The sequence below is a fragment of the Vigna umbellata genome, chromosome 6, assembly GCF_029865625.1.
Source record: "Vigna umbellata cultivar VRB3 chromosome 6, Vumbellata_1.0, whole genome shotgun sequence".
In the NCBI taxonomy this organism is placed as follows: domain Eukaryota; kingdom Viridiplantae; phylum Streptophyta; class Magnoliopsida; order Fabales; family Fabaceae; genus Vigna; species Vigna umbellata.
In genome coordinates, this window is record NC_142170.1 from 32,444,253 (window position 1) to 32,459,554 (window position 15,302).

The 15,302-nt window shown below is 39.2% G+C and overlaps 1 protein-coding gene and 1 pseudogene across 1 annotated transcript in view; one reads left to right on the forward strand and one right to left on the reverse strand.

The window, feature by feature from the left end:
* LOC124841048 (putative triglyceride lipase) overlaps nt 1–15,302 on the reverse strand; it is a 52,778-nt gene that overhangs the window by 23,512 nt on the left and 13,964 nt on the right. The window contains exons 6-13 of the mRNA XM_088092434.1: nt 4,795–4,876; nt 4,527–4,591; nt 3,122–4,168; nt 2,919–2,981; nt 2,795–2,841; nt 2,026–2,071; nt 1,840–1,919; nt 713–826 (exon numbers count right to left, since the gene is read on the reverse strand). Of these exons, the coding sequence (XP_087948560.1) occupies nt 713–826; nt 1,840–1,919; nt 2,026–2,071; nt 2,795–2,841; nt 2,919–2,981; nt 3,122–4,168; nt 4,527–4,591; nt 4,795–4,876 (1,544 nt within the window). The remainder of the gene's footprint in view (nt 1–712; nt 827–1,839; nt 1,920–2,025; nt 2,072–2,794; nt 2,842–2,918; nt 2,982–3,121; nt 4,169–4,526; nt 4,592–4,794; nt 4,877–15,302) is intronic.
* LOC148197250 (secreted RxLR effector protein 161 pseudogene) lies at nt 11,724–12,852 on the forward strand (annotated as a pseudogene).

Sequence of the window (15,302 nt, forward strand, 5' to 3'; positions counted from 1 at the left end):
TATGATCCTTTATTGTGATTATAAGTCAGCTATTAGTATTGCTCACAATCCACTTCAGCATGAGATGACCAAACACATAGAGATAGATCGACACTTTATTAAAGAGAAATTGGATAGTAGCCTTATAACTACTTCCTACATCCCATTTGGGCTTCAATTAGTAGATTTGTTTACGAAAGGTCTTACCATTGAGCGATTTCATAATCTTACATGCATGTTAAGAATGATAGATATCCAGTTACCAGCTTGAAGGGGAGCATTATTAGTAAGATATTAAATACATTATTCAAAGTTGTTGGTAGAATATTAATTGTATTACTAGAAGTAGATAGAAATTGTTAGTTGTTAGAAGATTCTAGAGATTTTTTTGTAATTATTACTTTAGGGTTAGAGTTCTCTATATATAAAGGTTGATGTACGGTTTCAAATGAATCAATTTTGAATAAAAATGTTTTGTTTCATATTAATCCTTTCAAGTATACTCACTCTAGAGATCTCTTCGTAATCTTTACTTTAGGGGTAGAGTTCTCTAAATAAAGGCTGATATATCGTTTCAAACATTCACTTCAATAAAATCTCCTTTCATCATGTCTAATCTTTGTCAAGTGTAAATAAAAGATTTGCTAGTAAGTGCGTGTTCATTTGCAAACGAATAAAAGCATAAAAAGTTATAGATTAAAGAAATGAAGTATATAAGAAATAGTAAACTTACTTCGTTAATTGATTGGATGAAAGTTCAAGTGCGAGCAAGGTTGCCAATGCACCACCTAAACTATGACCAGTCACATAAACATGCCATTTGTGAAGTGACTTAGAATGATCATCTCTGGAACAAGAAATAACTTTTGTTTGTCAAAGCAAATCAAATTTTGAGATGTACTGTATTAACAAAACAATCAGGTTTAATGACCAGATTTACTGTACAAGCACTCAACAAACAAGGGTTTACCCCTTTTAAGGAGATTTTTCCTTCAAAGACCATATGCAACAAACTGAAACCTTAATACCCTCATATAGGTCTGTCAATCAAACTGTGTGTATAATTGATAGAAACGCTATTGATAAAAAAAGTAATAAATATAACATTAAACACTGGAATCACATGTAATAGTTTAAAACACTTGTCCCAGAGACAAAAGGCTCCCTTATCACTTTAAATAGATCAATACACTTTCTGTCCTAGAGACAAACATCTCATACAACCGTATTCTCTGTTCACAAATCACAAACAACTTCACACTCGTCAATAATTACACAAACACCAATCACATATACTCCAAATACACTACTACCAGCAGTTATTTTCCACCCATATTTTCATGCTACAGTTTCTAATACATAACAAAATAGCAATAGTTATCTTTTACACATAACTGCCTTCCTGGAGTTTTTAATATAGAATTGATTTCTGAAGTAATAATTTTCTACACATAACTGTCACCCCGGAGTTTCTAATATTGAGTTGATTTCTAAAGCATTTATTTTTTACATATAAGTGTCATAATTGCACATAACACTCGGGTCTTATCAAGAACACAACAGCTGTAACTCCTAAATCATAACCTCCCAATAGAACCCATCACATAGTTATCAATAAAATTATATTTTTGGTAGTTCAAGTTGTACCTACACCCCAAGCTTAAGCTTTTGGGCTAGCTCGTTCATGACAATAAGTAATTCATTTGTCACTTAACTCATATAAGCACTTATTTAGTCAACTATAAAAGCTTCACGTTGGAAAGCAAAGGGATTTTCAAAATATTCTAAGAAATACAGCACAATTACAAGGCAGTGTGCTCGGTACAAAAACCTTTTTCACATGACTTTCACATGACTTACACATAACCGATTGCTAGCCGAATAAGAGAAATGATCCTGGTCCTTACTGAATCATATGCACTTAGAAAACCGCTGTGAACCTACAAAAACCATAGCATCATCAACAACAAACGAATAATATGTTCTTAAGCCTTCAAAAAACCTACCAAACATGTCTGACCATAAACCTTACTACAATTAACATACTTGAATCTCTTGCTTGAAATCTCCACCTATCCTTTCAGGATTTAGCCTGTGAAATTCATGGGAAAGGTAGTCATGAAAGGAAATAATATGGTTAAACCAAAAGTAATTTTAATCAATCCCTAAACTAATTATGATTTGACACAGCACCAAAGAATTTTTAGTGCACCTGAGAACTTCAAAAACTGACATTTCTAATACATTTTGAAGTAATAACAGTCAATACCAACAACAGAAAGAAGAATGGTGTACTTTCTCAATGAACTAAAAATATCTTGCTGCCTTATGTCCCCAAAACATGAATCTATTGATTTTCACTACCTTTTCTACTCATTTTTAATTTTATCTATTATCAGTTTTTTTGCCAAATATTTTGTTTCAAAAGAATCAAATATATTTATTAAAAAGTAAACTTTAAGATTAACTCAACTTCACAAAAACCAGCTTGTAAAATAATATTTGCATCCGCTTATATACTATATTAAACTCAAAAATCATCTTAAGAAATAGACTTTAAACTTAAATCAACTTCGCAAAATTAACTTTTAAGGGGAAGTTTGTATAATTTGACCATATCTTTAGCCAATGTGGGATTTCAAACAGTATCACAAAAAATCTAACAGTATCAAATATGATTAAATTTATCAAATACATACAATGATACAACACAATTACTCACAAGATTAAAACTATAAAACAATGAGATACTGGTTAAGTTAAAACTAAACCAAACCACAAAAAAAGTCACAACTAGGATGGAAAAGAATGTTACCCAGCTGGCACAAGCATTAGATCAGTTCTTAAGTCCTTCCATTGAGACTGAAAAATAAAAAGTATATGCTTCTTTAACTGTCCAGATGCTATAAACCACCTTAAAGAACAAGAATATAAACTACCTGTTCTGTTCCCCTAAAAGCAACCACCAACCTTCTTCGTGCAGAATCACGCCAAATTGCAACCTGAAAATTCTAAAGACTTAGAAAATAGAAAGCAGCACACAAAATAAGATATTGGCAATATATCACAAACATGCATTGCCAATTGAAAATTCACAGAAAACAGAGAAATGGACTTATTGAAGAGGTTATAAACAAAACACCTGTGTGTCTGTGGATGCATTATCTAAGAAGCATAATTTTTCAAACTCCGACTTAATAAAACTAGGTTGGCCCAGGGAAGTGGCCAGCATTGCCCAAGCCTCCATGGCACTTTCAGCAGTAGAAAAAAGTTCTTTCATCTCTTCAGTTATTTTATCATCCAGCACTACTCCACTCTGTGAGTTGGGAAGCTTCTGACTACCAGAATATTGGATGTCCTTGTCTCCTGCTTTAGTATAATCTTCTTTCACTTTCCTCTCTTCTGATGAATCCACTTCATCTTTTATTTTAGAAACTGTTGCAGTCAAAAGCATCAAACCTCCTAAAATTGACTCAGTCTGCCTCATCAAATTTTGTGTCGCTTTTTTAACCTCAGGAAGTGAAGACTGAAACACAGTGACGGCAGGTTGGCCACTTGTTTTATCATTCATATCATCTGTGCTGCCAGGCATTGCAAGACCAGATTGAACATAAATGCTTTCTGCAATATTTTGAGATTGTGAGCCAATTTTGTTTAAAAACTCCAATCCGTCCCACTTAAATTTCTCAGAAACAGAGAGACCCAACTTTTGAGCGATACTAGAATTAACAACATTAGCAAAATTCCTCCAAAAAATTTTATTTGATAATTCTTCCTCACTAACTTTTGCTGGCAATTCAGAAGCATGTCCATTTTCAGTATCATTGCCATGTCTGATAAATTCCTTTGAGTTCCTCTGTTCCCTGCTAGCCTCATTGGAGGCTTCTGAACTACCAGCTTCGATGGAAGGAATATTGGATATAGAAGCAGATTCAGTCAGTTCCCCTGTAGCTTCACTGTCGTACTCATCATTATTATCAGACTTCCGGCCCTTCAGAAGATATGAATTGTTAAAAGACTTTAACTGCCCAAATGCATATTCCACAAATTGGCGGGCCTGTACTGTATCAGAGCCAATAACCTTTCTGAATGCAGAATCAAAACCTTTTATCTTTAAAAAGTCTAAAACAAAAGGTATCTTCCACCACCTTTTCTCTTCGTCAATTTCATCATAGCTTTTATATTTTACCTAAAATCCAAAAGTTATCACAATCATGATTCATTACATCATAACCTGTCCTTTAAACAACACAACAGAATTTATACCAAATTAAGCACATATGTAGATAAATATTTCAAAAATACATAAAGCATATAGCTTATATCAAAAGTCCTGATTGAAGTTCAAGAAGTCAAATTTTACATTAAAACCTATAAAGATTTATTAAAATAGTACAAGATGGCTAAAATGGAAACAGTTTAATGCAAGTAATAAAATATACAAATGCATATATTGCCATATGAAGTTGTAAGTTGTAATATTTGTTCTACCAAATCATACAGAAAATAACTTTTCCCCATAAAATTTGTACTCTTAAGAAACATACCTCCATCTGAACCTTTCCGCCACCACCCATTCCTTCCAACTCAACCAATATTTCATGCACATCTCCTATAGCAAAAGGCATTTTTGCTGAGTTTTTGCAGCCATAAGTTTAACTATATTCATAAGTAACTTTTACCCTACTGTTGACCGATCAACATGTATAAAAAGAAAATGGAGAGAAGAAATTGAACTCATTTCAAAATTTTAAGCAACACAACAATCTTTCAACATTGCACTAACAAAATTTCAATAGATTTTCTGGTCCTCACCATCACAGAGCCACTCTAGATCAACACCTGCATTCCCCATGCGTTTGTGAGGAGTTACAAGATTTGCATCCCAGGCTGCAACCTACGATATACTGCCACATGTTAAAATATTGACATGAACTTTTCAAGATAGTTTTACTTTCATTCAAACATATATTTTCAGTATTTTTCACTCGTGAAACCAGATGATATACTACAGAAAGTTGTTTGCTTAATTTGTAACTCAATAAAATGTGCAACATGACATAATGACTTCAAAAGAAACCATAAAAGAGGGAGGAAACTTAAACATGGAGCAAAGTTAAATTACCACAATAAGGATGAGAAGATCTGTGGAAGGTAGAACAGAAAGTAAAAATCTAATTATGTTATAAATAGAATCATGTTTTCCACTTAGTATGTATTAAACTATATGACACACTTAGATGGAATCTGCGGTCATCTTCTCTCCAAGATTGCAACATCTATATTTGTCCTTGAGCCATTGGTGTCTGGTTTTGGAAAGGAAATGGAGGAACCTTACATTTATCACTGGTAATGTCCCATAACCCTCAATAATCAGCCTTATATCCCACCAAAAGCCTCTAAATCTTGTCTTCAAGCTTTGTCTTGTGAAGTGGTTGCTCCTATTCTATCCTAGCTACCTAAACCATGCCAAAAAGGGGATTCTTTATCCATCACTAACCCAGAAGATGTTTACAGAGGATTCAATCTCCATGGAAGATTCATTATCGCCAAAGGTCAAAAGCCTATGATATTGGATGTGTTAGATGTTAAGTTGTGTGTTTATGTTAATTGGGCTTAGCCCATTCTGTATTTAGGGTTTAACCCTTATCTTACATTATAAATAAACTACCCTATGTGTATGCTAAACACATAAGGGAGATTTCTCCTAATCTTCTCTATTATTTCACATGGTATCAGAGCACAGGAATAGTTCCCGCCAACTCCACGGTCTCCGGTACCCATCACCGCCGTTATCACTGCAGTCGCCGCCGCCGCCGCTGCCGTCGCCGGAGTTCCAGAATCGACCGACGACCACCATCGGAATCGTCTCGGCCGGGCGACCACCGTGGTCCAAAGATCGCGGCGAACGGACCACCCACGCGCCTCCACGCGTCGCCGCAACAGTCACCGCTGCCACCGCTGCCACCGCTTCCCGTCGCGCGTGCCAGCGCGTCGCAGGAGATTTCCGCCGCCGATCAGCACCGCCATGATCGCCTCCTCGCCCTCTTTCTGGATCTGTGGTCGTTGCGTCAATCGGAGCACTTTGGATTTTTAGGGTTTCTCCCTCTCCATGGCTGCCCAACTTGATGATCGGAGTCGGTCTCGCCAACCAGGTAAAGGACGTCCAAAATGTGACCACTGTGGCAAGCTAGGCCACAAAATTGATTAGATGTTATGCACTTCATGGACGTCCTCCTCGACCTATAGCAATGGCTAATTCTGATCCACCTCCCCGATCACTGTCTGCAGACCATCCTACTTCATCAAATACCATAAATAACCCTGTACTCTTTCAGGAATTTCTCAGATGGTATGAGGACCGTCAGCACTCTAGTTCCAATACATCTGCTTTTGTTATACGCACAAGTACCCCTTTTGTTGGTCTGACTCACTCTCTCGGATCTTGGGTCCTTGACTCAGGCGCCACCGATCATATCACTGGTAACAATGGCTGATGGGTCTAGAGTCTCGTCTCATAGTATTGGTACTGTTCATATTTTTCCGTTCATATCCATTGATAATGTACTTTATGTCCCTAGGTCTCCTTTTAACTTATTGTCCGTAAGTCGTCTAACTCGTTCCCTTAATTGTGTTATTTCATTTACCAAAGATTCTGTTTGGTTGCAGGACCGGAGTTCGAAACACATGATTGGCACAGGATGTGAGTCTCATGGCCTATATCATCTCAGCCCTTCTCCACATGCTGGCGTAATCATGGAGTCACCATCCCTTCTTCATGCTCAATTAGGTCATCCAAGTCTTGCCAAACTGCAGCAATTTGTTCCGAGTCTGTCGAAATTATCAAGTTCGTCGTGTGAGTCTTGTCAGTTAGGTAAACATACTCGTAGTTCCTTTCCTCGTAGTGTTTCACAAAGAGCGTCATCCCCCTTTTCATTGGTTCATTCTGATATTTGGGGACCTAGTCGTGTTAAGTCAACTTTCGGATTTCAGTATTTTGTTACCTTTATTGATGACTATTCCAGTTGGTTGTTTCTCATGAAAAATCATTCTAAGTTGTTTTCTATTTTTCAATCTTTTTTCAATGAAATAAAAACTTAGTTTGGGGTTTCTATTCGCACTTTACGCAGTGATAATGGCCGTGAATACCTTTCTCAACCGTTTAAACATTTCATGGCTTCTCATGGCATTCTTCACCAAACCTCATGTGCCTATACCCCTCAACAAAATGGGGTGGCTGAGCGCAAGAATAGACACCTTATTGAAACAACTCGTACACTTCTCATTCATGGTCAAGTACCCTCACGTTTTTGGGGTGATGCTATTCTCACGGCATGTTATCTTATCAACCGCATGCCATCTTCCGTCCTAGATAACAAAATCCCTTATTTTATCTTATTTCCTCAAGACCCTCTACATCCATTACCTCTTAGAGTTTTTGGGTCTACATGTTTTGTTCATGATTTTAGTCCTGATCTTGATAAGTTATCTCCTAGGTCTCACAAATGTTTCTTCTTAGGATTTCCACGGTCACAAAAGGGCTATAAGTGTTTTTCCCCATCCCTCAATCGTCATTTTATCTCTGTTGATGTCACTTTTGATGAATCTTCTTTTTACTTTACACATCTATCTTCTAGTTTTGTACCTCTCCCTGTTACTGTTGATATTCCTCTTATCTGTGATCCTCCTGGTGATGCTCCACCCATTTTGTCTCCTCCTTCTTTAGACTCTCATTCACCACAGGATCGTCCTTCACCACCAACCTTTCAGGTTTATAGTCGCCGCAATTGTCTCCCTCATGACTCACTTCCAGTGCCGCCTCCTGTGTCTCCTCCGGCTCCAGCAAATGAGTCTGACTTGCCCATTGCCCTCTGTAAAGGTATACGCTCTACCCGTAACCCTTCCCCCCATTATACTGTTCTTAGTTACTGTTGAAATATATTGTATTGTATAACTGGCCTTTTAGTTTTGGGCTTTTAGGGCTGGTCCATTGTTCCTTATATAGGACTTTTCTGTGTAATAGAAACTTTAACTACAGTAATAATATTTTTACCATCTCTCAAACTTTCACATGGTATCCAGAGCTGGTTAGGGTTCGTCGCTGCTCACTATCCGCGCCGTCGTTCACCGTCGCTTTCGCCGCCGCCGTCCGCCGTTGCCGCCGCCGTCCGCCGCCGCCGCTGCCTTTTTTCCGGCGAAGTTAAGGGTTCGGTGCGCCTCGACGAGCGCGACCCATCCCTGGTGGTCGCCGCCTCATCCTTCTTTCGACGCGCCGTCACGCGTCGTTTCTCTCTAACCTCTCTCGGGCGCGTGGGCTTCACGCGCCGCCTCTCCCGTGTCGGATCTTCACCGCGCCACTGCCGGTCGTTTCGCCTCCGTCTCCTGAGTGTATTGTGGTCTCTGATTTGTTGTTCCGTTGACGGTTGCTCCGTTTAGGGTTTCTTCCCACACCTTTTTCCCCTCTTTTCTTGTTTGGCTTTATAATGGCTGGGCTTGGAACACCGTCTCTCTCTGCTACTCCAACCATTACTTCTGCAAAACTCAATTGGAAAAACTATCTAACTTGGTCTTCTTCCGTGGAGTTATGGTTTCTTGGTCAAGGACACCATGATCATCTTGAACAAGATGTTTCCACCGTTCCTGAAGAAGAGAAATCTCAATGGCAGAAACTTGATTTTCAACTATGTGCTGTCTTATGGCAATCTGTTGAACCAGAAGTCTTAGAAATTTTAAGACCTTACAAATCGTGCTCTTCCTTTTGGAGAAAAGCTCAGGATATCTTTGCTAATGATGTGCAACGTCTCTTTGATGCAACTCAAAGAGTGACTTCCCTCAAACAAACCAATCAAGATATGGTTACTTACATAGGAACGACCCGTGCTGCTGTAGAGGAATTGAAGAATTTCCTTATGGCTGATTCTTTAGAAGGCCTAAACAAGAAGCTTGATAAGTTTTATATGGTCTTAATTTTAAGAGGTCTACATTCAGATTTTGATCATGTTCGTGATCAAATGTTAGCTGGTGATCAAGTTCCATCAATGGACAGCTTAGTTACTCGACTTCTTCGGGTACCTTCATTAGTTAAAGACGAAAGTTCAATTGGTGGTATTGAAACATCAGCTATGGTAGCACCACAAGGAAGAGGAGGAGGCAGAGGCAACCGAGGAGGACGTGGTGGCCGTGGTATGCGTCCTCAGTGCACATAATGTAAGAGGATAGGCCATACTCGAGAGAAATGTTATGCCTTACATGGATATCCTGACAAAGTCGCTCATGTTTCGAAATCTGATGATCTCGAACCCAAAATTTCAAATGAAGAATTCCAAGAATTTTTGAAGTATAAGTCTGGAAAATCTTCTAATCCTGACCAATCCTCTTCCATGTCCAATGTGTCAACTGCCTGTATATCTCAATCTGTGGAAGGTCACAATCCATGGATCCTTGACTCAGGTGCCTCAGACCATATCTCTGGTACTATTTCTTCATTTTCTTCCATGTCCTCTCAGAAAATTCCTCATTTAATTGCTGTTGCCAATGGATCCAAAGTTGCATCTCAGGGAATTGGCACAGTTTCCTTATCTCCTTCACCAAATTTAAATTCTGTTTTGTATATTCCTCATTGTCCTTACAATTTAATCTCCTTGAGCCAATTGACTCGTTCCTTAAATTGTTCTGTAACCTTTACTGCTAATTCCTTTGTTATACAGGAACATGGTACGGGTCGCCTGATTGGAGAAGGACATGAGTCTCGAGGACTTTATTTTTTGAAACATAGCTCTTCAGTTTCCTATTTTACCACTTCATCTCCAAAACTTTTGCATGATCGGTTGGGCCATCCAAGTTTATCCAAGTTGAAGATGATGGTTCCAAGTCTCAAGAACATTCAAGTCTTAGATTGTGAGTCGTGTCAATTAGGAAAACATGTTAGATCTTCTCATCCTAAAAAGTCTGAGACACTATGTAATTCTCCTTTCTCAACTATTCACTCTGATATTTGGGGACCAAGTCGTGTCACTTCTTTTGGTTTTAATTATTTTGTAACCTTCATTGATGAATTCTCTCGATGTACTTGGGTTTATTTAATGAAAGAGAGATCTGAACTTTTGTCCATATTTGTGTCCTTTATTAATGAAATTAAGAACCAATTTGGGAAGACAATTAAAATCCTTCGTAGTGATAATGCTAAGGAATATTTTTCTTCAGCGTTTTCTTCATTTTTATCTTCCCAAGGAATTTTACATCAGTCAACATGTCCTCACACTCCACAACAAAATGGTATTGCAGAGAGGAAGAATAGACATCTCATTGAAACTGCACGCTCCTTGATGTTGAATACTAATATTCCTGTACATCACTGGGGCGATGCAGTCCTCACTGCCTGTTTTCTAATCAATAGGATGCCTTCTTCCTCTCTTGAGAATAAAATTCCTCATTCTATCATTTTTCCAAATGACACTCTATATCATATCTCCCCACGTGTATTTGGGTGTACATGTTTTGTCCATAATGTTTCTCCAGGTCTTGATAAGCTATCCGCAAAGGCTATTAAGTGTGTCTTCTTGGGATATTCTCGTCTTCAGAAAGGGTATAAATGTTATTCTCCCTCCACCAAGAGATATTATATGTCTGTTGATGTCACATTCTTTGAGGATACACCGTTTTTCTCGTCCTCTGTGGAGGATCGTTCATCTGTTCAACAAATGTTGCCTCTACCATCGTGTGATCCCTTGGTTATTCCTGCTTCTATACCTCAAACTCAAAATGTGAATGACATTGTTCCTCCACCTCTTCTCACATATCAGCGTCGGAGACAATCTCAAGCTCAGAACAATGAAGATCCTCTAGACTCATCTCCTCCTCCATCAGCTCACCAGACCATGGATCCTTCATCCTCCTCGTCTTCTACTGACTCAGATGATAATTTGCCCATTGCCCTTCGAAAAGGTATTCGTTCTACTCGTAATCCATATCCTGTTTATAATTTTTTGAGTTATCATCGTTTGTCTTCTACCTATTTCTCTTTTGTTTCCTCCTTATCCTCCCTTAAGACTCCTAATAATATTTATGAGGCACTTGATCATCCTGGATGGCGTCAAGCCATGGTTGATGAAATGCAGGCCCTTGACCACAATGGTACTTGGGACCTTGTTCCTCTTCCTCCTGGTAAGAAGCCTGTTGGCTGCCGATGGGTTTATGCTATTAAGGTTGGTCCTACTGGTGAAATTGATCGTCTCAAAGCTCGTCTAGTAGCTAAGGGATATACTCAAGTTTATGGCATTGATTATTGTGATACTTTTTCTCCTGTGGCTAAAACCAGTACAGTTCGTATTTTACTTGCTATGGCTGCCATTCGTCATTGGCCACTTTACCAATTGGACATTAAAAATGCCTTTCTCCATGGTGATCTGGAAGAGGAGATATACATGGAGCAACTCCTGGGTTTGTTACTCAGGGGGAGTCTGGGTTAGTTTGTAAATTACGCCGTTCCCTCTATGGCCAAACAATCACCTCGTGCTTGGTTTGGTAAATTTAGTCGGGTTGTGCAAAATTTTGGATTGAAACGATGTGAGGCGGATCACTCAGTTTTTTATGGTCATTTTTCTCCTGACAAATGTGTTTATCTCATGGTGTATGTTGATGATATTGTTATTACAAGGAATGACAACACTAAAATTACTCAATTAAAGAATCATTTGTTCAACCACTTTCAGACTAAAGATCTGGGTCGTCTAAAATACTTCCTTGGTATTGAAGTGGCACAGTCAAAAGAAGGTGTCATCATTTCACAAAGGAAATATGCTCTTGATATTTTAGAGGAAACAGGCTTGACAAATTGCAAGCCTATTGATAGTCCTATGGACTCAAATCAAAAGCTAATGAGAGATCAAGGCGAACCTTTCTCAGATCCAGAGAGATATAGAAGGCTGGTTGGAAAACTCATATATCTTACAATAACAAGACCTGATCTTTCTTATCCAGTGGGAGTTGTGAGTCAATTTATGCAGAATCCACATGTTGACCATTGGAATGCAGTGATTCGAATTCTCAGATACATAAAAGGAAATCCAGGACAGGGATTGTTGTATGAGGACAAGGGAAGCACTCAGATTGAAGGATATTGTGATGCAGATTGGGCTGGTTCTCCAATAGATCGAAGATCTACTACAGGATATTGTGTTCTACTTGGAGGGAACCTTATATCTTGGAGAAGTAAGAAACAAAGTGTTGTTGCTAGATCTAGTGCTGAAGCTGAATACCGATCTATGGCTTTGACTACATGCGAACTTGTGTGGATCAAGCAACTTCTCCAAGAATTGAAATTTTGTGGAAATGAGTCGTTGAAATTGTACTGTGACAACCAAGCAGCCCTTCATATTGCCTCCAATCCAGTGTTTCATGAGAGAACAAAACATATAGAAATTGATTGTCATTTTATTAGAGAGAAGTTGTTGACTAAGGAACTTGTTACTGAGTTTGTCAATTTTAATGAACAACTCGGAGACATTATGACCAAATCTCTAAGGGGGCCTAGGATTCAATGTATATGTTCCAAGCTTGGTGCATATGATCTATATGCTCCAGCTTGAGGGGGAGTGTTGAAATATATTGTATTGTATAACTGGCCTTTTAGTTTTGGGCTTTTAGGGCTAGTCCATTGTTCCTTATATAGGACTTTTCTGTGTAATAGAAACTTTAACTACAGTAATAATATTTTTACCATCTCTCAAACTTTCACAGTTACCACAGATTATCTCCATCTTTTTACACTTGTCTCTCATCCATTTCTTCTGTGTCACTTCCTAAATCTGTGGGTGATGCCTTAACTCATCCTGGCTGGCGTCAAGCTATGCTGGATGAATTAAGTGCTTTACATAAAAGTGGAACTAGGGAGCTTGTCCAATTACCATCTGGAAAGTCTGTTGTTGGTTGCAGGTGGGTGTATGCTGTCAAGGTTGGCCCTAATGGCACAATTGATCGTCTGAAAGCTCGATTGGTTGCCAAAGGCTACACACAGATTTTTGGTTTGGATTATGGTGATACTTTTTCTCCAGTGGCAAAAATGACCTCTGTTCGCCTATTCATTGCAATGGCCGCTCTTCGACAATGGCCTCTTTACCAACTTGATGTCAAAAATGCTTTCCTCAATGGTGATTTGCATGAAGAAATTTATATGGAGCAATCGCCTGGCTTTGTTGCTCAGGGGGAGTCATCTGGATTGGTATGTCGTCTTCGCAAATCCTTATATGGCCTAAAACAGTCTCCTCGGGCCTGGTTTGGTAAATTCAGTTGTGTTGTTCAACAATTTGGTATGTCTCGCAGTGAAGCGGATCATTCAGTGTTCTATCGCCACTCGAGTGCTGGATGTATCTACTTAATAGTGTATGTCGATGATATTGTTCTCACAGGAAGCGACTATCTGGGCATCTCTCAGATGAAACAACACCTTTGTCATCATTTTCAAACCAAAGATCTTGGCAAACTCCGGTACTTTTTGGGTATTGAAGTAGCACAATCCAATGATGGTATTGTCATATCTCAGAGGAAGTATGCGTTAGACATCTTGGAGGAAACAGGGTTAATGAACTGTAAATCTGTTGAGACACCTATGGATCCTAACATCAAACTCCTACCAAATCAGGGGGAGCCTTTCTCAGATCCTGAACGGTACAGAAGATTAGTTGGTAAATTAAACTATCTTACTGTTACGCGTCCTGACATTTCCTTCGCAGTTAGTGTGGTGAGTCAAATTCTAAACTCCCCATGTGAAGACCATTGGGATGCAGTTGTTCGCATACTGAAGTATATTAAAGGATCACCTGGAAAAGGTTTGCTATATGGCCCTAACAACGATACAAAATTCGTTTGCTATTCAGATGCTGATTGGGCCGGTTCCCCTTCTGATAAGAGGTCTACTTCTGGATATTGTGTCTCTATTGATGGCAACCTGATATCTTGGAAAAGTAAGAAGCAAAGTGTTGTGGCAAGGTCCAGCGCAGAAGCAGAATATAGAGCTATGGCATCTACTACTTGCGAGCTTGTGTGGCTTAAACAATTACTTAGTGAATTGAAATTTTGAGATGTTTTGGGACAGCAAGAAAGCATCCTAACTGCCACAGCAGTTAGGATGGGCGGGAAATTAAATAAAGTGATAAGAGAGATCTTTTGAGAAGATATTCAGCAGAGGATAATTAGAGTAATAGAGCCATATCACAGTATATTATTACGTATAAGTTAAATATAGTAAATAAGGCTAAAGATATTCTTATCAGATAATTATAATAAATAGGGTTATTTTATATTATTCTTTACCTTTCTGGGAGGGAATTAATTAGTACAAATAAAGGGGAAACCTAGGGTTTAGGGTATGCTTTTGATTAGTGAGTTTTGTAAAGAGAGGTTATGCTCTCAGGTAACTGACGGAGATCTTGCTCCCAGTTATTGTTTCTTTTCCTTGATACAGTTATGTCCATTTAATAAAGAGGTTTATTCAGCTATTTACCATTGTTCATTGTCTGTGAGAGAGTGAGGATTGGAGCAATTTACCATTATTCAGCTATTTACGTAACAATTGGTCCGACCTGCCGAATCCTATTGAGAGGAGGAAAGACATCATGGAGGGAAGAGTAAATGCAATTGAAGGGAAACTGGAGGTCATAGAAATCTCCATGGGAGGATTGGAGGCAGCAGTGCAGGAACTAGTGAAGGTGATGGGAGAGCGAGGTCGACGGCATGAAGGAAACTCAGATGGAAGTCAGGGGTCTGTCAACGGGAGAAAGGAGGAGGAGGGCGAGAGAGATGACGACAGGCTAGATGGTGGGCACCGAGAGGAGCAGCCGAATTGGAGGAAAAGGGTAGATTTACCCATTTTTGAAGGAAGTGATCCGTTGAATTGGATCAATAGAGCGAACAAATTCTTTGAGCTGCAAGGAGTATCGGAGGAAGAAAAGTTGCGCCTAGTTATATCAGCATGGAGGGAATCGTGGGACACTGGGTCAGATTCTGGAGGGAGAAGGCCAAGAACCGTTCGTGGGCAGGATTAAAGGAGTCAATGGTGATCCGTTTTGGAGGAAGAAACCGGGGAACCGTCTTCGAGAGACTGGCGGCCTGTAAACAATCAGGAACCGTGGAGGAATACATCAAAGATTTTGAAGTCTTGGTCGGCCAAACGGAAACAATACCCGACGCACAACTAATGGGGTACTTTATGGCAGGGTTGCAGGAGGGGATCCGTAATCAACTCAGGTTACTTGATCCGCGGGAGTTGATGGACGTTATGAGACTGGCAAAGGACGTGGAAGAGTTCCAAGGTGGTGCGAAGGCTG